Raw genomic sequence first — 25,312 nt, 5'->3', positions numbered from 1 at the left:
ATATACAAAATAATTCTTGAACTCCAGTTTTGCATAAAAGAACTGGCAAATATACAAGAGAATGTTCTAACAAGATGGACTTCTTTGGAATAAAAAAATTTCACATTCTTTCGAGTAGCCGGTACAGTCATGCCTGCCTGCAGCTGCTCTGACCAGTGCTCAGGCTCTCCTTGCCAGCACTTTGGGCATGTTTGCTCTCATGAGATCTGTGTGGGCTTGGCATTGATGCAGGAGCTTGGTTTGGCCCTGGTACAGAATGTGCCAATCCCTATCCCCAGGGACAGGGTTTCCTGCAAGAGCTGCAGGTTTAGCTGGTGCAGAAAGGGAAGAACCAAATTTCAGTCCAAACGGATTATTTCTACCCAGAGATCCCCACAGAGACTTTCTAATTTACATTGTCTGCTGCAAATATATTTGGAGGAATATGCATGAACCTGACTTTGGTAGGAATGGCAGGGTTTCTCACTTTGGGAGAAAAGATCTTGACTATGAGGTCAGTTGTTCTGGCCTAAGGGCAAGCATTCATCCTTGTACCTTCTTCCCTGTGCACATGCCTAAACTTCTTCCTTCTTAGCAGGAAGTCTATTTAATATATTTTTATTTTGGTTTTGGAAGTACTTCGAGTGATGAGGAATTTTCTTTTGTTACTTTTTGGTAACTGTCAGTGTAGTTTTCCATTGTTTTCTCCCTACAGACTCCTTTTCTACCTCCCAAATTTATCTCTCCTTACCACGTTACACATGGAAACCTTTTTGGAGCAAAAAGCAGATAACATTTAATTGCTAGAGAAAGGCACTGTCTATTCAACAGATCTGTCTTTTCTGTAATAGGCAAGTTTGGGCTCGTCAGTATGTACTGCCCTTTACAACACAGCAACTTCAATTTGCATTTCCATCTTCTACTTCAAGAAGAACCTAATTTCTTTATTAAAGTTGTATCTTACCAAAGATAAATGAGAGTTTCTTTGAGGGCCACTATTTTTGTGTCCATGAAAGTAATCAAATAAAGTACTTTCAGGTGGGATTTTCTTCTGTTTCTCTTTGTGAAAGCAGAAAGAATACTTTGTAGCTATGTTTTCTCATAAGAATGGTGGTAGAATCCCAAGCAAGTTTGAATTGGTCCAGCCATAATTAACTTTTTTTTAATCTTTTGATGTCTTTCCTAGATAAAAGATGCCTGATTCTCTTGCCAGCCACTGAGAAACCTACTATCCTTGCTGCAACTAACACCAGTTTTACATTAAGCTTGCCATCTGTCACACCACAGCAGCTATGCCCTGGCATATCCCAGCCTACCCCGACACACCTGGTATTTTCCAGACAAATGACAAACAACTGTAGGAACTCAGGATACTGTTTGTTTGCTCCACAGCAAAAAACATTGGTATGGCTATTTCACACTGAAACGCGTGGGGTATCATATATAAACAGGGAATGGGATATCACTTCTAGTAATTTCATGAACCATTTTGTAGCTTTCTGTCATGAGTTTTTCCATTTCTACATCCCAAAAGTAACTGTCTTTTCTCTCTTGTATTTGCTAAGTGGTAGATACCTCAGTTTTCCTTTGTGCAAGTACCCCTCTACTTTTTGGCTTGTTTTTTAGTATGTGCTTTCTTTTCTGTAGGGACATATTACTGAAACTGTGATTTTAAGGATCTTTTTTTAAACACTAAAGTGTATTACAATGCAAAAACACTACTATATTATTTTTTTAACACACATTTCATTGACATTTCTGGGTTAACATATGACTCTTCTCTAAGAATGCATGTTTATTATTTGATTTTGACTTACAGGAATATCAGGGTCCTATTGCTGTCTTAGGCAACCTACAGCCATTTTCGAGTTATGCCATACAAGTTGCAGTGAAAAACTACTATTCAGATGAGGAAGCACTGCCTGTGGGAGAAGGCACAGTTGGCACAACTCTATACGGAGGTTTGTTTCATATTTTATTCTGATTTTGAACAGAGTTCTCATCTCAGAGAAAGGTGTGTGCAAGTTTGGGCTGTAAATCAGAAAGCAGACAAATAGTCTGCTTAAAATGTAACCTGTGTAGATCTTCACAAGGTTTTGGCAAACAGACTTGATGAATTTCTAAGATTCATAAGACATATATATAATCTTTAATGCTTTGGCTTACTGGCTTCCTGAGGAAAGATAAATAATGGCTGAAAGTGACTAAACAGTTGCAGTTTCTGCCTTGGACCACATCTTTAAATAAATTGTATTTGAATGTATATGTGGTTCTGTATGTTTAAATATCTGTGTTATGTATTCATTCAGCATTCAGATTTTTTTCCCTTGGCTTGATGTCATTTTCATAATTGCTGTTTCTAAGGGTAATGTAAATTTGTTTTGTTGTGAACCAGGCTGAAAAGACAATGCTTTGTTTTTACTTTTGGCCTGAATGACAACAGCCCATTTTCAGTTGATTTCAAGAATTTTGATGTGCCCTTTCAGTCCTTGTTCTTTGAGAATACTACAGAGCTAAATGAGCTAGATGCCTCCTGTGCTTGTAAATACCTCAATTAGGGCAGGAAGATGCTTCTACTCATTCCCTGCTTCATTCTACCCATTTGCAGCTGTGGGGCAGCTAGTGTGCCAGCTTCCTTGAAGCTCTTGACATCTTCCAGAAAGGAAAGGATCATGCAAAAGGTGCATGTTATGCTTTTGCACGTGTTGCAACCCAACCCAATAGAACTACCTTGCTCAGTGCTTTTTCTTGTTTCGCATGTGTATTTTTGTACATGCACACTTGTCTTCACGAGGAGCTGCCCTTGTGCTTTTCTTCAGATAATTTTCTCAGTGCTTCTGCTTAACTCACTTGCTGAAAACATGGGAAGCCATTACAAGAGGTAGCTATTCCCCATAGTATACATAGTGCTTGCTCTTCTGTCATGTCAGTTTTTCTCTGTTGTGCCTGGTGTCACCAGCCAGCATCAGCTAGATCCACATAAACTCTTTACTTGCAAGACCATAAGGCACCTCTGTTAATTCCTAAGTCAGCAGTCAGAATTACAGCCAAGTCTACATGACAGCATGTCTGTGTTTTGCAGAAAGACGGGGGAGGTGGTACTTTGGGATACTTGGTGTTGAACTCACTGGGATGTGGGAATGCTATGGCCCCAATCCTCGCTAGTTTTCCTGCCTGGCTCTTGTCCTGCAGAGTGGAAGCAGTTCTTCTTTGAGAGGAGGGTAAGGGAGTGAAACTGAGAGGCACAGCAGCCCCTGGCCCTTGGACACTGGCTCCCCTAGCCCAGCTGCATCAGGGCTGGCTGTGGCTGACACAGAGCACTGCATGCTGCACAGCTGTGCATGCAGATATTGCCGTGACATGCAGTGAGGGAGCCACAGCAGGACTCCTAAGGTTTTCCCTTACCTCTTTTTACCTCTCCTTGGTTTTTAGCTGCTTCAGAAGGTGGTGAAATAACTGGAATTGAAGTAAGGACAGCCACCGCTGGGTTTTTCTTACTTTCCTCAATGTCCTTTCCCCCTAGTGATCAACTGTGCCCAAGAAAACACTTCATCCAGAATACCTGGCAACAAGTACGTGCCAGGAGTCCTGATTTCCTTTCTTCTTTCCTTAGGGATGCACTCTGTGGTTTCTTTAAAGGTTCATTCACAGAATAATCAGCTTCTCTTTTTGCTGCCATTGTCCAGAGGAGAGAATCACCAGTGATGCTGCCAAGTGGCTTCTCTTATGCACATATCATTCCCCATTTTTTGTCCTGGAAACAGTCACATTTTTCCCCTTAAAACCCCTCTGTTTAAGGTGAACTTCTTTTCATCTTTCAAATGAAAGTGAAACAAGATGTGCAGGCATATTGGCAGCCTTCTTGTGGAATCCAGATATGCAATACTTTGGAAGGTCTCTGGTTCAACTATGCTGTTTTTTTCTCTCAACAGTCAGATCTCAGCATCTGCACCATCAAGCAAATAGGCTCCCATCCTATGTGGATCTCTGAATATTGTGAGCCGGTCTCTTCTACCATGCCTGCAGTAAGACGACTGGAGGCAATGGGCTTTAGCTGAGATGGCAGAGTCAGATTAGATATTAGAAAAAATGTTTACACTTTTGAGTGGTCAGGCACTGGAATAGGTTTCCCAGAGAGGTGGTGGAGTCACCATCCCTGGAGGCGTTTAAGAGGCACCTGATGTTGGGTGATGTGGTTTAGTGGTTTAGGGATTACAGTGGTAGTGCTGGTTGATGGTTGGACTTAATGATCTGAAAGGTCTCTTCCGACCTTGATGATTCTACCTTCCTACAGATTCTACGGAGAAAAACAAACAAAAAAACCCACCCCCAAAAAACACCCAACAACTCTAGCCTTCGATCAGTAGATTTCAATTCTTTGCACGGGATTCCACATCTGTAATACAAAATTTGTGTGGCACATTGATTGAATATGATTAAATACTATTGGGATGTGGCAAGAATTGACACAATTACTTCTTTGTCAGGTAAACTGTGCAGCAACAAACACTCTTTCAGTGATGAAACATAAAGGGAGCACCTGAAATGGGAGACTGGATTGCTCCAGTCAAATGGAATTTTTCAGTCTCATGATAAAATGAAACACGAAACTCAGAACAGGCCTCTCTAGTCGGGACAAAACAAAAAATCTGGATGAAAATCAAGTCTTAGACAAAAAGCAAACCAAACCAACAAAAAAACTCCTCACCCCACCCCAGCCTACAAACTCTGAGAATAAATGTCTGTATCAACATTCAGAGCTTTACACAATTTGTTGAAAAACTTCCAGCCAGCTGTAAATAGAAGGTATATGTGTCCTGACACTTATGTTCTCAATTTCATGAATGTAACTGCTAGTTTAAATTGTAATCAGATGCTGCTAGAGCCTCTTGAAGTGTGTACACTATTTAACACCTCTGAAGCTGTGTGAATTCCCTCTGCCTTTCTCTCATTCTCTAATGAAGTGAAAGAAGCTTGGAATAATTTGTGCTTTCCATCAAATAGCAAGATAGAGGGAATGAAAAAAAGAGGAAGACAATTAATGCATTGCTCTTGCCACAGAGTGTCACTCTTACTCCACACATTTTAGCTAGACAAATGAGAAATTTGTCTTCTTTCCTAGTCTAGTTTCTGTATTTTGCATTAATTAATCTGTAGTCTTTCTACTAGGATATAAATTAGAACATATGGACTCATCATTCTGATATGTTTGGAACATAAATAGTGTAATGACTTGTTAACTTTTTACCTGTCTGGACAGCTCCATAGGAAATAAAGAATTTTTTTATGCAGAGTAGGGACATACCATATACCATTACAAAGTCTGTGATCTTAAAGCTTCAAAGGAAGGGTTGATTTTTCCAGAACAACTAGTGAATAATCAGCTGGTATGGACATCTGACCAGCAACCCAGTTTCTTCCATATGCAGCTCAGCCAAACTGTGTATTTCTAAGCAAAATTGTAAATTATCGGAAATAACGTTTAATTTTGGATTTTCTTCCTTCATACTTTTCTGTTCAAGAAAAGACTTTCCAATTGGAATAGTGCAGGTATTATTTTGTGTGTGTGTGTATATCCAAGTAAGCACCATAGTAAACTCACATCTGAGACCCTGATTAGGAAACTAAGAGAATGCAGGAATTCAGTGATATGACTATAAAGGTAGAGGTATATGAGAGCAGCTGTTTTTCTGTTGTTGTTGGGGTTTTTTGTCTGCTTGCGTGGTAGGACAGCCAAGAAGATACTAAAAATATTTTGAACTTCTCTGCAGGTGACTGACTATACAAGAACATGAGTTTTACATGTGTAGAGTTTCAGTCCTGTAAATGAATAATATTCATACATTTATAACCTTCTTTTCTTTCCTTGGTTACATTTTTTGACTTCTCTAAGAGGGCAATTAATTTTTCCTTCTGTTTCAGTACCAGAGGCAGTTGACACTATTAAAACATTAGTTTTATCTGACACCACCATCAACATATTTTGGAGTGAACCTCTGGAGCCAAATGGACCTCTTGAATCCATCCGCTATCAAATCTCTGTCAATTTATTGCCTCCTGTCCCAGCAACACCTTTACGAAAAAGTGAATTTTCAAATGGGATGCTTGCCTGGTCTGTCAGTGGGCTCCATCCTGGAACAAATAATTTATTCAAGGTATAATAGCAAGTAGTTTTACTGGTTTATTCAACCTGAAAATCTTTAGACTGCTCTTCTGTAAAGCAGACAAAAGTGTCCAATGTGGATTCATAAGAACAAAATGTACTGCTTCACCCTTCACAGATGAAGGCTTAAAAAAAAGTAGTAAATGATGTATTTGGACAGCAGGTCTATGATCAGAGTGACATTTTCAAAAGTAACCAAGTAAACATGTCTGCAGAATGTGCACTGGGTATCAAAAATAAAGTGATTTACACAGTTGGGAGAACATTCAGATGATGGCAGGAGGGGATCTGTAGGTATTAATTTGACTTTGGGCTTTTGTTAATGATTTGGATGGTATAATGGGGAACATATATACACACACATACCTAAATACCTGTATGTGTGTATGCAAGTATGCATACCCAAACACAGGTTATATTTGCCTGTGGCTTAGTGAAAAGCAATGTGCTGAGGCACCTCTCGGCTTTGTGTTTCTGTGGTTCTAAAACACTGCCTAACATGTGGTGTGACATCTGCATGTCTGTGTAAGAGTGTGTGGCATTTCAAAAAGGTCTAGACAGAGAAGGGACTTGGTAGAAAGCTGAGATGAGAAACTAAGAAGAGTCTCTGATGAAGGGTACTCCTGGATACAAACTTTCAGCCTGAAGGTGTATAACCCTGCAGCTATGAGGCTCAAAATCTTTCTACAGCTATATCTGTATTGCCTGAATACTGTCTTGTTCGAAAAGTTAGTCTTCCAAACACGTGGTGTTGCTAAAGCAAAGCTGCCTTTCCAACTGCTCTGGTGTTGTACAGTTCATCCGTTCCTTACTAGGTTCTTGCTTTTCATCCTGATGAGAACTGGTTTTCTGAAAGCGTCCCTGTCATTGCAAAAACTTTTGAGACTCCACCTGCACCTATCAACATAATTCCCAGAAATACCAGTTTCCAGCTAGAATGGAGAGCTCCTCTGCATGTCAATGAAACCAGCTTCTGGTTTGAGCTGCGTAAGGTAAAAATACCTCTAAATTTTGGGGTGGGTTTTTTTCAGATCAGAGAAACTTTAACCTACCCTGTCCTGGTAAGCAGGACAGGGTGGGTGGCAGGATGTACATGAAGAGTCTCAGTGGATAATTTGGGCATGGTGATGTCAGTCTTAGCTGCTCAGCAGGGGCAGGATGGAGTCAGTGTTTGCCAGGAACAAGGAGGAGTGCAGCTGTAGCATTTAGTACTCCATAGTGCCAAAGGACATCCTGGATGACCTCACCAGAATTCCGCCTGAGTCTCCTGTTTCAGCAGTCCTATCCCTGTTTCCTCACTGCCCTGCCCCAACTGGGTTTGCAGTTGCAAATCCTATGTCTGCCTTGCACAACAAAAAGAAGAAAAGGGTTTTCAGCAATAAATATTAGATACAGCCTAGTATCTGGATTTTATTTTGCTGTGATAGAGGTTAGGAGAAAATGTCGGAGAGAAGACCGGATCCAAGGAGTAGGAAGTAAGTGCTGCAGTGAGAGCAGCATGCGTGGAAACTTCAGACTTCAACGCTTGAACCACTGGACGCACAAAAAGTCATGAGCTAAACTGGATCATGCAGATTCTTTACTATAGAGAATCAGATTCATTAGGCCTACACCAAACATTTCCCTGGCCTAAAACAAATGTCACATCACAATTCCACTAACCCACCTCCTTTCAATTGCATCATGGCAAGCTGAACTCATGGGCATGTCATGATGATCCAGAAATATAAGGAGAAGGCTCCTTTTGGCTGCGTAAAGCAGGCACTTAATCTGTTGTTCTTTGTTACTGCCAAGGCTTGTAGGTCTCCTGAAAACAAAGAAGAAAATTAGGGTTTATGTCCTTGGTCTCTGAGAGGACAAAGTCCCATGGTTGAAACAGCACCTGCGTCAGATTTCCACTATGATATTAAGAGGTGGCAAAGTAGTTAATCCACCCAGGAATAGAACTGTGACACACTTTCAGCAGAGCAAGAAAGTTGACCATAATGATATTTTATTTTCCTAGTGGCCAACAAAAAGTGACTGGTTTTCTCCTGCAAACACTTTGTGCACAGGAAATCTTGTTTACACGTGCAACCTCACAGGAACTCTTCCTTGGACCAACTACTTTGTAAGAGTAACAGTAGTTTATGTTACAGGAGTGAAAAGCACTTCCTCTTCAACAAGCTTTAAAACTACAGGTAAGAACTTAATGCAGGATAACAAGATTTTAAGACTATTTTCAGGTTGTGAATATTAAATGTAATACTTTCTAGAATTTAGCAGGCAACTTTCTTACACTAAGACCCAATAGTTCTGTTCTGTGTGTTTGAAAAATGAATAACACAATACCATACCTTCAAAAGTAATAGGGGGAAAGAAATGGGGTTCATTTCCAAGTGGAGCAGAGGAAAGAGTGAGGGGAATTGAAATGAAATGCCTATAATGCAAGTGAACTCATTACTGGTGAAAAGCTGCATGTGAGTAAAAATTTTGGAATTTATCCATCACAAAGAAAAGGCCAAGGATTCATTCTCTATGAGGATTGTTAATGTAGATCCTCCTCCCTTTTGTATGTGTAAACACCCATGTGCACATCAGATTTTTCTCTGTATCTGTTAGCCCTTTGTCATGCTACAAATACATTTTAAGGGTTCTGTTTCTTCCCCTGCTTGGCTTAAGCTGGTGTTCCCAGTAAGCCAGGAGTTCCTAAAAAAGCAGAAGACTCTAAAAACTCTCTACAGTGGGAAAAGGCTGATGACAATGGAAGCAAACTGACCTACTACGTCTTAGAAAGCAGGTAAGCAATGCATGATGCACTCTTCCCATAGGTAGCAGCCCAGAAAAAATCCGGCTGTGCAGGGGTTTTCAGGTTGGCTCCGATGGGAAGAATGAAATATACGATGCAAAAGGCCCTTGCCATTGGGATCTCTTTCCTAGATAAATCAAGTACCCATAATTTCCAGAAATTCCGGGAAAACATAGAAGGAAATATACACTAACAACATTTTCAGAGCCATCTTGAAATACAATTATATATTTGGATATATGTCAGTGAATTAGAAGATCTAGAGATAATTTCAAACCACCAATCTCAGCTTACATGTAGTATGTATTTTTGGCTAAAATATATGTATAAATATATTGGTGTTCAGAGGACTCAAAGAAGGTGTTGTAACTTTGCCAGAAATAAAATATTCCCTTCCACGTGGGATGACTGTATAATTTTTAAAGTGCTCTGTCATCACATACTGATTGCCTGGGCTATACATGTCGCACTAGAGTGCCAGCTCACACTTATTTCTGCACTGGCATTGGAAGGGCTGACTGGGCAGGTTAGAGTATGTTGCTGTGGGCAGTGACTTTGAAATTCTAATTTTTTGACCGTGACTCTGGAGAGATTTCTTTAAAGCAGTCCGTGCAAAGCTTAATTAATGTATTATTTAAAAATTAGGAAAGTCCATCTTCTGAGATATTCCAGTGATTGAAGTCATTACTGATGGAGGGAAGCAATTTTCTAAACTCAGCCATTATGTCTTTCTCTCTGCTTATGAAAGCTGAGGACGACAGCACTCTGGAGCAAGAAATGCTTTACCTGTATAAGTTTTCACCCAGACATATTTTCCCAGTGCTGTAAGCTTCCTACAGTTCTGTGAGCATGCAGGAGCACTGACCCGCATGCTCTGAGAAAACAATCATTTTGATATGTCAACAGACAGTCTGTACCTGGCGTTTTGCAGATGGGTAAGGAAAGGTCAGTCCCTCGGCCTGTGCCAGGGCTGTGCATTAGCTGCTCTGTTCTCCAGACTCTAGCTTCTTATTCGTCTCTGGAATCATAATGCATCATTGAGGTGGTCTTTTAATGAAATAAGATTTTCTCTTGCAGTTGGAATGTACACATGCAGATATTTTTGACTGAATTTCACATCAGGTAGAAAAATGTTAGGTCAGTTGTACAGCATTCTAGAAAGTGCTTGCCTAACCCTTTTAAGCAACCTCCGTTTCCCTACAGCTCTAGTGGCAACATGGACACACCAAGGACATGAACATATTGTTTTCCCATGTCTTTCTGTTTTAGAAGTTTTTGCCTTTTTTTCTTCATTATAGCGTGTTGGGAGAATGAGTGACATGCTCATGAAGGTCATTTCACATGATGTATTACGGTGTTGTGTGACATGAAATGATATTTCAGATATGGCCTTTCAAGTTTAAGTACATGGTCTTATTTTGGTTGGTGAATAATCAGCTTTGAATTTATTGTGAGCAGTCAATCTCAGTCCAATGGGGAAATGAAGAAATATACCCAGCAGTCAGCAGATACTATGGGAAAGTGGCTAGCTAAAGAATGGTATCTTCCCTGCCAATGATTTGCTTCCTGTTTAGCTTGTGAAACCTGATTCACAAGAGACACTGAATTACTCTGGGTCTGGGAGAGCAAAAAGATCAAGCAGAGTAGAAAAAAAAATAAATGGTGTTTTTTTTTATTTTCAGGAAGCTAAATAAGAAAGTTTTGAAGTCTTGGCTGTGAGGCATATACTGAAACAGGTGAATCAGGCATATACCGAACAGTTTTCATGTCTAAAATGTTCTAGTATTTCATTTACAATGCCAAGATAAAGATGTTTGATTCTTAGCACTGCTGAAATGGCATGACACAATCTTCTTCTCTGTAGCCAAAATCCCATGACCAGATTGAGCTTTCCTGCAGGCAGAGAAATGCTGTGAAAACCATGGAACTGAAGCAAAAAATGGAGGGAGGGTAAAGTAGCAAACTACCCTCATGGCATTAATGACATTCCTGTGTCGTGCCGCACATGTTGCAGGAAACAGTCTGGCAACAGCAGCGATGTGAAGTCCACGTGGGAGGTGGTTTACAATGGCTCTTGTGGCAGTATTTGCACATGGAAGGCCAAGAACGTAAAAGGAACTTTCCAGTTCAGAGCAGCAGCTGCAAATGTGCTAGGACTTGGTGAATACAGTGACATCAGTGTGGATATAATTTTGAGTGAAGGTATGTCTTGTACTTCTGTGTTGTAATGCTAGGTTTAGTTTAGCAGGCTGCAGCTTTCCTGAGAGCTCAGCGGGGCTGCTTAGGGCAGTATGACCATGGTCGCCCTCCTGTAGTCCATTTCAGATGGCCCCAGGGTTTTTGCTCTGGCAGCTGGCAGCCCTACAACCAGTGATGGCAAAGGAGGCGAGAAGGGTCGCTCCATGAGGGTTTAAGAAGATCTCTAATCTTACACCTTGTCCCAGCAATCCCCAGAGGCAGAGAGCCCTCGTGATCCGGGTGCAGGGCAGTTTTGTCAGATCGCAGGGGCGGTACATGGGCGGGGTTGGGGAACAGGAACCAATAGGGAGGACCCGAGGGAGTGGCCAGGGCTAGGAGCAGGGGAACGCGAGGGGGGAACAATGTGAAGGGCATTTAATAAATGAATCAGTGGACAATACAACATCACACTTCTGTATTCTGTTAGTCTTTTCCTTGTTATTCTATATAGTCATACCAATTTATGAACAGAAACTGGCTATTTTAATAACAATATTCCTCCAAAGGTAGAGTAATAAATGGTGATGTTTATATGGTGACTCCTGCTGGTAGTGGTCATCCAGGCTCTTTTGCTCAGAACAGTGGGCCTGAAAAATGCTTCTGCTCATTTATACCAGTTTGTCTCTGTGGTTCTGCCACTCTGCTTTATGATGTGATTCTTGAAAACAGGCAAGCTCACACACTGGGTAAAGATATCAGAATTACTTCTTGCCTTCAGCCAGAGTGTTAGACTTACGCTTTGTGGGTGCTTTTGGAAATCCCACCTTGAGCAGCCAAACAGATCAGCATTTTCTATTTCTGCATATACATTAGGTCATTACTAGAGGAATGGCCCAGGTCTGGGGGAGAAGGATTAGTCTGACCAAATGCACATCCACATATAGCCTACAAGAGAGCTTTGTGCAGTGGAAGGCTTTTACATAGCAGGTAGCTGAAGGGTTGTCTCAGGTGTGCTCCTCTCTGTGGGATTGACATTGCAGGCATACACAGTAATTAAGCAATTCTCCCTTTCTCTTTAACAGATAATATGATCTCCATGGGCACCATCATTGCCATTGCTTCTGTGATTGGAGTTGTTGTGCTGTGTTTGGCTGTGATCATGCTATTTGGTTTTGGTATGTGACTGAGTTTTTTGTTTACCCTTGGTTTGCCAGGCCTCAGTGAAAGGCAGTTCAGAAGGTGGGAAATGGTTGGCCTCCAGATTTAGGGAAATGCTGAACAACCCCTAGGATGGGAACTGGCAGGAATTTGTATATTCTCATTCTTTGAGGCTCTAGAGATGGCTGATTATATTTTTGGTATCAAGGACAGGATAGAAATTCACTCCATCCTCAGGCATTTCTTGCTGTTGGTTACGTGCAGGGAGAGCACAGGAGTGCTTAAGGAACTCTCATGCTTGTGTGTATCCTTGTACCTTACAATTCTCAAGTTTGGTAGTACATTTATTCACAAAAGGGTCCCATTTTCTTTCACTTAAGCTTTGTCCCTGAAGAAAGGCTGTAATGATTACCCTGAGATGCAAATGCCCACATGTGATGGTCCTATCCTCTCATTCCTCATCCTTTCCCTGGAGTCTTGTCACACACAGAAATGGATACCTGACTGAGTTCTCAGCTCAATGAACAGTTGTCTGTGTTTTGTGGGAAAAAAATGGCCAGATAAAAATTTCTTACTTACATGAGCTGTTGGGAGGTGATGTTGAACAGAATAACATAAAACCTGAAGCCTTTCAGCCTGCTCACACACTGGGGTGCTCTCAGAGTGAAACAGCTAATGGCCTCCTTTCCTATTCCAGCATGGAAGCGAAGACTGAAATCTGGAAAACGGGCCTTGCCTGGACAAATAGTGTTTATCAAGGAAGATAAAGAACTAGCTCGACTCAGGGAGATGGCTGAGACAGTGGGACTAGCCAATGCCTGTTATGCTGTACGGTATGTCGTCAGAGCAAATGTATTTTCAGGACAAAAACATCTAAGAGGTCTTCCCTGGACCAGTTTTCCTTAGGGCACTCATCCCTAAAACCTCAAGGTAGAGTTAAGGGCTGCATGTGTGCTGCAGGGCAGGTCTGCTCCAAAGGATGCCTTGCCATGTTGCCCCCCTGGCACACAGCCCTGCCTGGATCGCCCCCAGCCCATCCTTCATGTCACTCTGGCAAGAAACACAAGTGCACAGGGAAGGAAGAAGACCTGGTGTTTTCCAATAACTTCCAAAACATCCAGGCCTCACCTGAGCTCCCCTTAAATGTACCTGATGAGACAAATAGTACCAGCTTCATTTGAAGAAGAATTTTAATAAAATTTCAGACATCCTTAGGTATGAACAAGTGACTAGTATTGCTGTTTTGTAGCACTCTTCCTTCTCAAGCAGAAATTGAATCACTGCCAGCTTTCCCTCGGGACAAACTCAACTTACACAAATTGTTAGGAAGTGGAGCATTTGGAGAGGTATATGAAGGGACTGCAGTAGATATCCTGGCAGATGGAAGTGGAGAATCCAAAGTAGCAGTCAAGGTAATCACAGCTGTGTATTTCTTTGGCAAGAGAATGGGATGGGCAGAGAGATCTGTCTCAGAGGTTTTACCTGAGAAATGATAAATGGCTGATCTGGGTATTTCCTTGCAGTGTTTCTTGCAAATCTCTTAACATTTAGCCTTGTAGTGATTTGTAAAAAATAATATGTATTTAAGGCCACATCTATGTCTGATTGTTTTACTTAAGTGCCATGTGATAATGGTGATGATGGCCAAAGTATTACTACACTTCTGCTTTCTGTTGAATAGACTTTGAAGAAGGGTGCGACAGACCATGAGAAGAGTGAATTCTTGAAGGAGGCACACTTAATGAGGTAGGGACAGCTTTGTCGCTGGGCACCCTTCAAAGCTGGTGTGAGGGTGCTGGCCTTCCAGAGGAACGAAAGCAGCACTTTCCTGGCATTTTTGGGGTGTCCTTGTGTATCTGCCAAACCAGTAAATCACTACTGATGAATATCATGGAACTAAAGCCATAAATCTGATAAGCAAAATTTAAGCTATAGACTGCAAGTTCAGTATGCTCATATCATGGATTTATTTGGATTTGTACCGGTGTGTTTCAGTATCTTTGCTCCTCTAAAACCAAGTTAGTTACTAAAGGCAGCTGGACATCATTTGGCTAATCCTGTTTTACTGAAAGAAACAAATCAGACCAAACTGATGCTTTAAAGTTACAATTTACAGTGGAAAATATTTTTTAAAGTGTGCCACTAGGGGCTGCCACATGCCTCTTCTATTAAGGTAGTGTTAAATTATGCATCTGTCACCAGTGCAAGAATTTCACATAATAAGGTTTGTGTTTCAGCTAGAAATCTGGTTTTCTAGAGTGTCCCCAGAAATAAGTAGAAGTTCAACTGAAATTTTCAGCTGGTGGCATAAGATTGAGAGCGTAGTTTAGTTTTCAGATTCACTTTTGCACTTTGACTTTATCTCATGAGTGCAGAAGTAGAAGCAATTTTTTTAAAAATGAAAGATTTATTTCTGCACAGAAAACATGGTGTTATTAAATTTGAAATTGATTTCTGCAGCATTCTTTTTTTTTTGTTACACATTAAAAAAAATCTTGCATTTTTTGCCCTTTTTGACACACTGTAACTGAATGAGGTAAAAGGCTTGTTAAAACCAAAATTCAACCATGTCATTAAAATGCAAATTAATGACAAAGAGTAAGAGTTGTATGTAAACTCCTTATAATCTATCTTTAGTCTACCTAGCAGTCATAAACCCAGTTAAAGTCTTTTTTTTTCCTGTGTAGTATGGAAATTATATGAAGCCATAGTTAAAGTTTCTGAAGCTCCCCCAATTCTTGTTGCAGATAATAATCCAAACCCAGAAATCTTGGAAGAGTACATAATTGAAATATTTTTGCATTTAAATGTAAACACTGATATGGGCCCATATATACACCAATATAATGAATCAGAAATTAAGAGAACAGAAAATTTAAGTATTATAATCTCAGTAGTCATTAAACAACAGCAAAAACAGCAACAACAACAATGTATATTTTGTATTATTTGAATATTTCATATTTTAATATAAAAAAAGAATTATTTAATTACCTCATGGAGGGTTTAATGATTTTACTTGATGTTCATCTATAAGGTCTCACAAATGAAAAAAAGGGTAGAAAGGAGAAAAATTGCATCTGAGTACTTACAAACAGATAAGATACATAAGAGCAACTTTTATTTTGCTTACCTTTTTGGATGTTCATTAAAATTTGGATTGTAATATTATGCATGCTGGCTCAGTTAAGCCAGAACTATTTGTTCCTTCTTATTGCTATGCAGCAAAGGGAAAATTGAGTTGCCTCTATTTCAAAAAGTCATTTGATATTGGTTATTGGTGAGTCATTTGTGTGCAAATACATGTAGGAAATTCTTGTGTCTTCCCCTTGGGAAGTAAGGAATGACAGTTCAGTGGAGAAAGGTCTGCACTGGGTGCAAGGAAAGTGCCAGGTGCTCCTTCCCCTCTTTTTGTTCCTGAAAGTGCCAAAGTTTGTCTGATTGAGAGGTGTGTGCTAGGGGCCAGGGGGGAACTGTCAAATTCTAAATCACACTTTTTGCAAGAGTCTATGCCCACACATGAGATTAGGTGAACTGAAAGAGATTAGAAGGAAATTGTCCCTCTCTTATTTGTTTGTTTACACTGCCGCATTTGACAGCATTTTGGACACCATCAATTCTCCCAATAGAGTTAAGTTTCTCTGACTGCTTGTGCAAGTGCTTTCACACAGCAGTGAGAAGGGAAAACCATTTTCTAACACAAGTGAAGTGATTGAAAAAATGCAGGCACTGACAGAGGCAATAAATATTCTTCATTCTTCAAAGAATACTTGCAGTACTGAGAGTGCTGATTTCTCTGTGGTAATCCCTGTCTTAGACACACAGAGACAATTGCTAGTATACTTAGAAGTATTCCTCATATGTATTTTGTTTCTTTTGAAAATGTACTGTGAAAAACTGTTCCCCTCTGAACTGTGAAAATAGTATATTGCACCTTGTGCTTTTGCCTTTGTGTATGTCTCTGAATCAGCCATTCTACTGTGAATATAGTAGTAAAAATACTCTATTAAAATAATATAGACACCTTCAATGTACAGGTGATGAAGCTTCTTATTCCTAGAAGAAATTGCCATTTGACTACGTTTCTTTTCTTCCTGGAAAAATGATGAAGTGTGCATGCATTAAAGTGCCTGTCAAAGACAGTGTAAGCCTGTGTTTTGGAAGGATGTCCCTGAACTCTCCCCATGACTGAGCAAATCCAGGCACTGTGAGCTACTGAATCATGTTGTTCATAGAGGCAGGATTGTAAAGGCCAAACTGCTCATTCATTGCTTGCAACTATAAACACTCCATTAGCTATCAACCAGCTGGATTTCTCATATGTAATCTTACAGTTGTTTCCTTCTCTTTAGTAAATTTGATCATCCCCATATTCTGAAGTTACTTGGTGTGTGTCTTTTAAATGAACCTCAGTATCTTATACTGGAGCTGATGGAAGGAGGGGATCTACTTGGCTATTTACGAGGAGCCAGGAAGAAAAAGGTAAAGAACATGAGACTCACATTTTTAACCTTAACTGCCCACAATTTCTCAGTTTTTCCCTTTCTAAAAGCCTATGCTGATGTTCAGCTGTTTCTGTACTTGCAAGGTCTGACCTGGATTTTCCTTAATACCCTGGGACCTCAGTGTTGGGTGCTGACTTGCATTCAGTGATGCTGTGAAGGAGATTGAATGTCATTAGATCACTGACCAAAATTGTGGTTTCAGTCATGAGATGTCGGCTGGATTTCTCACTGTGAAAATCATAAACTGTCCCTTTGAAAGTGATAATAAATAATGGTGGTCATGTATGTGGTCTACTAGGCATCATAGAGGTCTTTTTTTGTCTTTGAATAACAACAGTATCCTTTATGTGAGAAGCATAGTCCAAGCATATAAGAATTTACTATCCTTGTGCCTGTGTCCTTGAATTCTTTAGAAGGAAAGAAGAGAAAAGAACAAAGAATAAACAACTTCAAGTAAATTTCTCTCTAGTTAGTGTGCAGATTAGGAATATGGATGGTAGGACTGGAGGTCAAAAGGACTCAACAATGAAATTTTATAGCATTATAGCAATTGTATTGTTCATTTACTTAATCAGATCAAATCCACAGTCAGTATTGAATCCTACTGAAATGCATATACACGTGTTCTACTAGAATAACATATTACACTGATTTATATAGCAACAAACAAACCTGATCTGATAGTGGGAGGAAATTTTCAAGGTCCCATTTCTTCCACAATTCTGAAGACCCTAGGGTATTCTTAGCTGCAAATCAAGCAGGATGATATCATTTGCATATTCCTTACAGTGCAATGATTTGGCAATTTACCCTGCTTCAAATTAGCATTCACTCCATTGACATACAGAGATTTTGCACCTGTACTTTGACTGTTTTGGAAAAATCGTATACATTTCGATGGGGAAATCTTGCATAGGGAGGTTGTCATTCTGAGTTGGTAAAGCTGGAAGACATAGCTAACTTCTGTCTTTCTTTCTTGTAGCTCCAGAGCCCTTTACTGAGAGTCACTGACCTCTTGGATATATGTTTGGATGTTTGCAAAGGCTGTGTCTATTTAGAGAAAATGCATTTTATACACAGGTACAGAACTTATTTCCTTAGTCCTCCCAGGTTTACCCACAGTATCAGGACTGATTATCTTACCCAGGAAAAAATGTCTAGAAAGAAGTCACAATGGAACAAGAAAGGAGAGAGCACTGGAGTAAAATCTAATGCTATGCTTTTCTGCTAAATATCACTCACAGTTCTCTCACAAAATGGTGGGCTACTCTAAGATCTGAACCAAGGACTTACTGCACCCTAGACAAGAATCTTACCCTGTGCAACAGAGAGAAGGGCAAGATTCATGTACTGTCTTTGTCTGCCTAATGGGTAGCTTTAGAGGATACAGAGCCAGACTTTTCTCAGAGAGGTACAGGGAAAAGATGAGAAGCAACAGGCACAACTTACAGAAAAGGAAATTAGATAATATTGTTCACAACATCCAAGATCAATCACTGAAACAGGTTGTCCAGAGGGGCTGTGTCATCTCCAGTCTTGAAGATATGCCAAACCTAACTGGGTGAGACCCTAAATTACTTGATCCAAATTTGGGGTTGGCACTGCTCTGAAGAGAGTGTTGAACCAGGTGACATATAGACCTGAATTACTCTGCAATGGTAACTCCATCCTCTTTTCTCTGCCTTACAAATCAGGGACTTGGCTGCTCGCAACTGCCTTGTGTCAGAGAAGGAATATGAGAGCTCATCCCGGATAGTAAAGATCGGTGATTTTGGACTTGCCAGAGATATCTATAAAAATGATTATTACAGGAAAAGAGGAGAGGGTCTACTCCCTGTCAGATGGATGGCTCCTGAAAGCCTTATTGATGGTGTCTTTACAAGTCACTCTGATGTCTGGTGAGTTATAGGAGCCACACAGCTGTGGAGATAACCATACTAAATCCCACAGCAAGAAAATATTGGTTTATAGGAGGAATTACAGGGTTGTATGTTGTCATCTCTAATAATTTTTAGGCTTGAGCAGATTTCCTCCTAAGCAAAATTTTAAGGATCTAATGAGAAATTTTATTACCACAAATTATTTATACCACAAAGTATATTTCATAGATATATTTCTTTATGCTTTGAGCTCTAGCTTTGGATTCTGGCGGGAAGGAAGTAGTGTCACTCAAACAATTTTACAATTATACCAGGCACACAATGTGATTTTTGCTTGATTGGGCAGTGAATTGACTGCCTGCATGCTGTTCCATTTTGCTTTCCATTAGGCTTATTGACATTTCCTTCCTACAGCCAAATACTTTGCCCTTGCAGTTTCACCCTCTTCTAGAGACTTCTTTACTTCAAAGACCAGACTTTGCAGCATCATCAGGGGAAGGTCACAATACTTTGCTGTGGAGGTTTGCTAAAAGTGTATTTGAGTGGCTTTGAGTTTATGGTGAAGAAGCAGAGACCCACTGTCAGGAGACATAGAAAAAAATCCCCAGACTAAATCAGATCCATGAATATCCATGGATATTCACACAAGTTTAGATTTTAGTGGCCACAGGTACTTAGCCCACAGGTCTTTTCCAAGTCCCCAGCACCTGCACCCATCTATTTGACTGCTACTCTTGCACTTATCTAAGAAAGTAGTTTAGTACTCTGTGCCAAACCAAATGAGGTGCTGATTGCTCCACAAGTGGTGCTCAGAACTTGTCTCTCTCCATTTTAAACCACACCTCTAGAGATTTCTAAACACTTGTTTATATGAGGACATGCTCAGCTGGAGTGTTGCCCGGAGAAGATGTGGACTCAGTGTCTTCTGATCTGCATCTCAGTGAGTCTGGGAAAGTGTCTCAGTTCTACACACTATTATTTATTTTAGCTATTCCAGAGGCTGGCTTAGGGACAAAACCAAATTAAGTCCTCTTACTCCTAATTTTTCTGAGTCTTACTCTTTGGTTAGGCATGATCTAACTGTTAATAGGGAGATTTCATTATGGTTATATAACTATGGTTATTAATTTTTCTCTTTTTTCATGGTGTTTCTTAGGGCTTTTGGAGTACTAGTGTGGGAAACATTAACTTTGGGTCAACAGCCATATCCAGGTTTCTCCAATACAGAAGTTGTACACCATGTACGATCAGGGGGAAGGCTGGAATCTCCAAACAATTGTCCTGGTGACCTGTAAGTTAATTTTGTTTAAATGTTGTTGATAATATTTATAAGAAGCAAGAGGCTTTTTGCTAGTTTGTCATAATTTTGAAGGTTAATCATGCCCATGCAGAGCCCAACATCCTCCACTTTTGTTTCCAATAAAACTGGCCAACCTGCTACTAATTCATCCAGTAGTCCAGCCTATGAATAAGAATTTAAGGCATGGATCTGGTAGTCCTGTGACAACAGACTGAGAGTACCTGAAGGTATTGGTTAGAAGTTAAGATGGCTCTGAGAAAGATTTTACCAGTCTCTGTACACCATGTGTCTGCAATTGTGGATAAAACTCTCTTTCTCAATGGTAGCTGCAGGAATTAGGCTAATATTAGAACCTATGTGAAAAATAAACTCTGCCCTTTGTAGAGAGAACTCCAAAAAGCCAATAAGAAAAGCTGAAGCAGTGCAGGAAAAGGGAAGTCTGCACTTCTGGTTAGCCTTCAGCCAGACTGGATAAGTAAATCCTTCAATTCCTGTTTGTGTCTTGAGCATAAAATTCAGGTTTAATTGCAAAATTCTTGCAATTAGCACAGTAAAATAAATACATCAAGTGGATCAAACCCATACTGACCAGAGGTGTACAAAGGAGGAACCAGAACATGAGCTTAACAATCACTCAGTATTGTTTAATTTCAAGTCTCAATTTCTTTATCCCCCACTCTGCATAAGCAGTCACAGCAATGCACATGACAGCTGCAAATAGAGGGAGAGGCTACTAAAAGTGAACAATTCTGACTCCTGGGGCTGAGGAAAAGGCTTGAGAATAATTCTGTGTTCGGCAAGCTAATATCTCTGTGATAGATCTTAGACCAATTACCATGCTCGGAGTTTAAGAGAAGGTGATTATTTATCATTATGTAGATATAGCTGAAATACCATATTAGCAATAGGAAACACAAAACCCCCCAAAACAAGGTTTAGCACTTGAAGGAACTGAAAAACTGAAGAGATTAGAATTTTGATTTAATAACAGAGGGAGAACTCGAAGTCACAGAACTAATGAAAGCCCAAAGAGATTTTAATTTCAATATTTTCTGCTGAGAAAGGTTTCCTCAAAAAATTTCTGACAGCTGTCCTGTGAACAAAAAAGCACAGGAGAAAGCTATATCCATGTACTACTCTGAAATTCAAACTTAAGCAAAGGCTCATAAATTGCCTTAAAACGAGTGATCAGATCATCAGAAAAATCAAGAAAACTTTTCTTGAAATAATTTTAAGGTCCCAGATCTTGAATTTAGCATAGCAGATACAGCTTAAATACTGGTCTTCCTGTTGTAACTTGTAGGATCGGTGCCTGAGAGTAGTTTTTGACAGCCAAAGAGCTGAAGAGCTTAGACTCTTGTACCATCTTTTATCTCATTTGGTGAACACTCAGCACCTGCATGCAGCTTCTGTCAGTAGCATAAACAGCTTTTTGCTGCTTTGCTAGGTCATTAATGGCATGCTGGAATTCTTGACATTCCTGCTTCCCTCCTTGTGGTTTTGAACCTGCATCAGGACATCAGCAGTCAGTAATTGTCTCCTCTGCACTTTGGCTTGCTCATTGTCATTTGACAAAACAAACCATCACTGATAGGAAGAGAGTTCAAAGGCCGAAGTACTTCAGCTGAGAAGTGTTTAGGAATCTGTGGTAGGCTTACACTGCAAGTGCAAGTAGGGCTGGCACAGAAACCTTGGGGTGTAAAAGCACGAAAGAAGTGGGATTGTTTGTTTAGTTTGGTTGGTTTGGTTTTTTTTTTTTGCAGGGGGAGAAATTCTTCCCCTTGCCTCCACAAGTTGTTACTCCAGGGACTAATCATCTACTTTTCCACAGAGAACTGTGGCTCAGTAAAGCTTGGTAATGAATTGAAGAAGGGGCTTGGGTATGTATAAATGAGACACATTTATTGAAACATGAAGTAGGTCTGTGAATGGAGCTATATTTGCAGTCAGAAATCCGCATCTGGCACAGCCAACTGGGTATGAGGTTTTCACACAAGAGAATGCCAAGGTTTGGACTGAACTGAGCTAATTTAATATAGATCCTCAAAGGCCACAGATTACAGTCTAGAGAATTTGTACAAGGACCAGGACATTTGCTGACTTGAAGTTGCAGTTTCATCAAATGCTCAGTCCTATGCAAACTTACACAACAGACTTTGATGAAGAAATTTGAGTTCGGTAACTAAAAGCTTTTTGCTATTTGTTTCTGGGAGTGATCCCTTGGAGGGATTAAGAGAGTGAGACAGAAGGCGGCCTTGCACAGAATGTATCAGATGAAATCAGGGGCTCTTCATCACAATATATTTTCTCCTTTTCTAAGAAAATCACACATCAGTTGTATATTCCTTTTCATGTGAGAAAAAATTGGTAATGCCTGTAGCTTCTGTGCACTACAGTGCATTTCAGGAATGTTCACTTTCTGCCTGCAATATCAGATGCTGAATATTGGTTCTTCACTTTTCCAGGCTCTCAAATTCTAACTAGTCCCATATAAGCAGCTCTGTTGGACATATGGTTGTTGCCCCCAGAAAAAACTCAGGTGTGAAGTGTAGGTGTGTAGGTGTACATCTAGGGTAAATGTTAGTTCTTAAACCTAACACAAACCTTTAGCTGATGATGTGTTTGGAATTGTCATTTTTCATTTCTTTCCTGAAAGGCTTTCCCCGTGAAGTAGGGGAATCCTCTGGGTCTCTTTCTCATGCTGAAGTGATGCACTATTTGCTAGCCCATGTTTGGCTCCCCAAAAACATAGGAATATGCTCAATCTGTCACTTAGATGTATTTTGGCATGTTAAGCTGGCTTTCACCCTCTTGACTTGTCTCATACTCACGCATTTCTGAGCTAGTGAAAGTTTGTGCCTTATGACTTAAAACTTTGGATGTCACAGATGCCCCGAAAGCTAAATGTCATGCCACAAATAGCTGTACATGTAAAATTTGCAGATGTATTCTGAGAAAGCGTGAAAGTTTTTATCATTAGAAACCTGAAGCCTATCTGAATTAAATACTTAGTGAAAAATACCAGTACTGATATTTTAAGCCAATCACCAAGTAACTTGATTTAGGCAATAAAAATATGGAATATAATTAAAATAACAAAATTACAGTACTGAATTACAGTTTTGGCAGAAATCGCCTTACTCCAAAGCAAAACTGAATGGCTGTATAAAGCAGATTGTCCAATAAAAAAAAATAGTTATTTAGAAAGAGATTGGTCATAGGAAACAAAACAAAAATATTCATAATCCACGCTCGCGATGTTCTTGTTTCATAAATGAAAAGAGGGTAAATTTAGATTGTTTATAAGAAAGAATTCTTTCACAATAAGAGTGGTGAAACACTGCTAAAGATTGCCCAGAGAAGCTGTGGATACCCCATCCCTGGAACTGTTCAAGACCAGGTTGTGTGGGGCTTTGAGCAACCTGATGTAGTGGAAGATGTCCCTGTGCATGGCTGGCGGGTTGGACTAGATGATCCTTGAAGGTCCCTTCCAACCCAAAACATTCTATGAGTCTGTGACTTATGTATCATTTCCTGTTTTTTCTTCCTCTGTGACTGGTTGTTTCTTCCACAAGGCTCTGCTCATGAGAGCCCAAGTCCAAACCTGATGAAGCACAGCGCCTGAACTCATGTTTTTTGTCTGGATAGCAAGCATGACCAGAAAGCAGATTGTTTGGCTTCCAGCATCCAAGGCTGGAATTCAGCATGACAGACACTTTTCTGGCAGCAGAAGGAAAACCAATTATTTAACCTTGAGTCCTATTCAGTCCTTTTCCTTCTGTATTTCCAATGTCATCAGTAACCAGTACACCTGAAAGTAAGCAGATGAAGTGATCCAGAGTGTTAAGAAGCCACTACCACTCTATAAATTCTTAAAACGGATTTTCAAAATTTCATGGAATCTTTTTGAAAAAAAAATTACTCTATTCAACTTGAAAACCACAAGAATACAGGTTGATGAAAAGTGGTTTTGAAACGATTTTTCTACTCACATTCTCACGTGACTAATATTTTAAAGAAAAGTATAATTGTAAAATCAAGATTGTAAAATTAAGATGCCCAGTTGTGGTGAAGGAGAGCAGTCACCTTTTTAGGATGGATAAGCAAGGATCTGAGCAAGCCAATTCATTTTCCATAGCAGATTAATGCCTGGTATCGCGTAGCAGCAGGTCTGGGAAGACATTTGTCAGGGGAGGGTTTGAACTTAAGGCTTAGAGGTAAATGCTCCACATTCCAGATGCAGCTTTCTGAACCAGCCTTTCACTGGCTGCTCTCTGGTTTTGAGACTCTAAGACCTCTTTCCACTCCCAACACTTAGCATGTCCAGGTGTTGGCTGTGTTTTGGTTTTCAAGCTGTCTCCCCCTGGCTTTTGTAGGATTTGGTTTTGTGTAGCATAAACTCACCTTGAGCAAGGAATAAAAACCAACCCTATCATTTAGACAAACAGGAGGTGAAGTTTTCCACTAAATGGTAGCAATAGTGCTGTACAGGGTGGGCTGGAATCCCTGCTCCCACAGGAAATTCATACCATTTTTGCCTTTGATGGGAAAACCTATTCCTATTTGTTTTGGTCTGGAGGTAGAAGTCTAAATTAACCCTCCCTGTGCTGGATGGTTTGCCTTGACCTTCCCCTAAATTTGAGGTAGCTTGAGTTGAAGGAGGTTTAAATAAGTTGAGAACTTCAGGTTCATTTCTGGTTTTACACTTCCTTTTTTAAAAATTTTTTTTCTGTGACAGAATTTCCTTCTTGTCTGCTTTCTTAGAAAGTATTCCTGACTTCTTCACTGAGAGTGGATGCTAATGGCAAATATGTCTTTTTTTTTCAGTGTTCTATCTGCTCCCAATCTCAAAAATATCCATCTTTGAAAAACTAAAATGTTTCACAGTGATTTTTCCTGACTTTAATTTGATCTTCAATTTGTTTTTCCTTCCCTCAGCAGCTGGTGATAATCTTTGTACCACATAGAAAGTTTTCAGGCCAAACTTGCTTCTCAGATGTTTATTGGTAAGTGTTGAGATGAATTATTCTATTATCATTACTGTTTGAATTTAATTTTTTTTTCCAGATGTGATTTAATGACAAGATGCTGGTCCCAAGAACCTCACAACAGACCTACTTTCTCTTATATTCATGACAAACTGCAAGAGATAAGACACTCTCCACTGTCCTTCATCCACTGCCTTGAAGACAAAGAGGCATCAACTGGAGTCATCAATGAAGCTTTTGAAGGTGAGTCTGGGCCAGCACCTGCTATTCTTGTGGCCTCTTCCCTGTAAGCAAAGTGCTTTTCATTACATTTGTCACTGCCTCACATTCTCTGGCTGCTAAATGGAAACAGCAAAGATTTACCTCTGTTGTA

At 40.0% G+C, this 25,312-nt stretch overlaps 1 protein-coding gene across 1 annotated transcript in view; it reads left to right on the top strand.

Moving 5' to 3' along the window:
• The window catches only part of ROS1 (ROS proto-oncogene 1, receptor tyrosine kinase), a 71,951-nt gene that overhangs the window by 35,349 nt on the left and 11,290 nt on the right, over positions 1-25,312 (top strand). The window contains exons 28-43 of the mRNA XM_032101548.1: positions 1,166-1,383; positions 1,799-1,940; positions 5,902-6,134; positions 6,958-7,134; positions 8,148-8,322; positions 8,804-8,921; positions 10,945-11,132; positions 12,191-12,283; positions 12,964-13,099; positions 13,516-13,678; positions 13,948-14,012; positions 16,619-16,748; positions 17,754-17,851; positions 18,466-18,669; positions 19,808-19,942; positions 25,019-25,182. Of these exons, the coding sequence (XP_031957439.1) occupies positions 1,166-1,383; positions 1,799-1,940; positions 5,902-6,134; positions 6,958-7,134; positions 8,148-8,322; positions 8,804-8,921; positions 10,945-11,132; positions 12,191-12,283; positions 12,964-13,099; positions 13,516-13,678; positions 13,948-14,012; positions 16,619-16,748; positions 17,754-17,851; positions 18,466-18,669; positions 19,808-19,942; positions 25,019-25,182 (2,439 nt within the window). The remainder of the gene's footprint in view (positions 1-1,165; positions 1,384-1,798; positions 1,941-5,901; positions 6,135-6,957; positions 7,135-8,147; positions 8,323-8,803; positions 8,922-10,944; positions 11,133-12,190; positions 12,284-12,963; positions 13,100-13,515; positions 13,679-13,947; positions 14,013-16,618; positions 16,749-17,753; positions 17,852-18,465; positions 18,670-19,807; positions 19,943-25,018; positions 25,183-25,312) is intronic.

This window comes from Corvus moneduloides, chromosome 3 (assembly GCF_009650955.1).
Source record: "Corvus moneduloides isolate bCorMon1 chromosome 3, bCorMon1.pri, whole genome shotgun sequence".
NCBI lineage: Eukaryota > Metazoa > Chordata > Aves > Passeriformes > Corvidae > Corvus > Corvus moneduloides.
The sequence above is the reverse complement of the archived record's forward strand: the minus strand, read 5'-3'. Positions and strand labels throughout refer to the sequence as shown.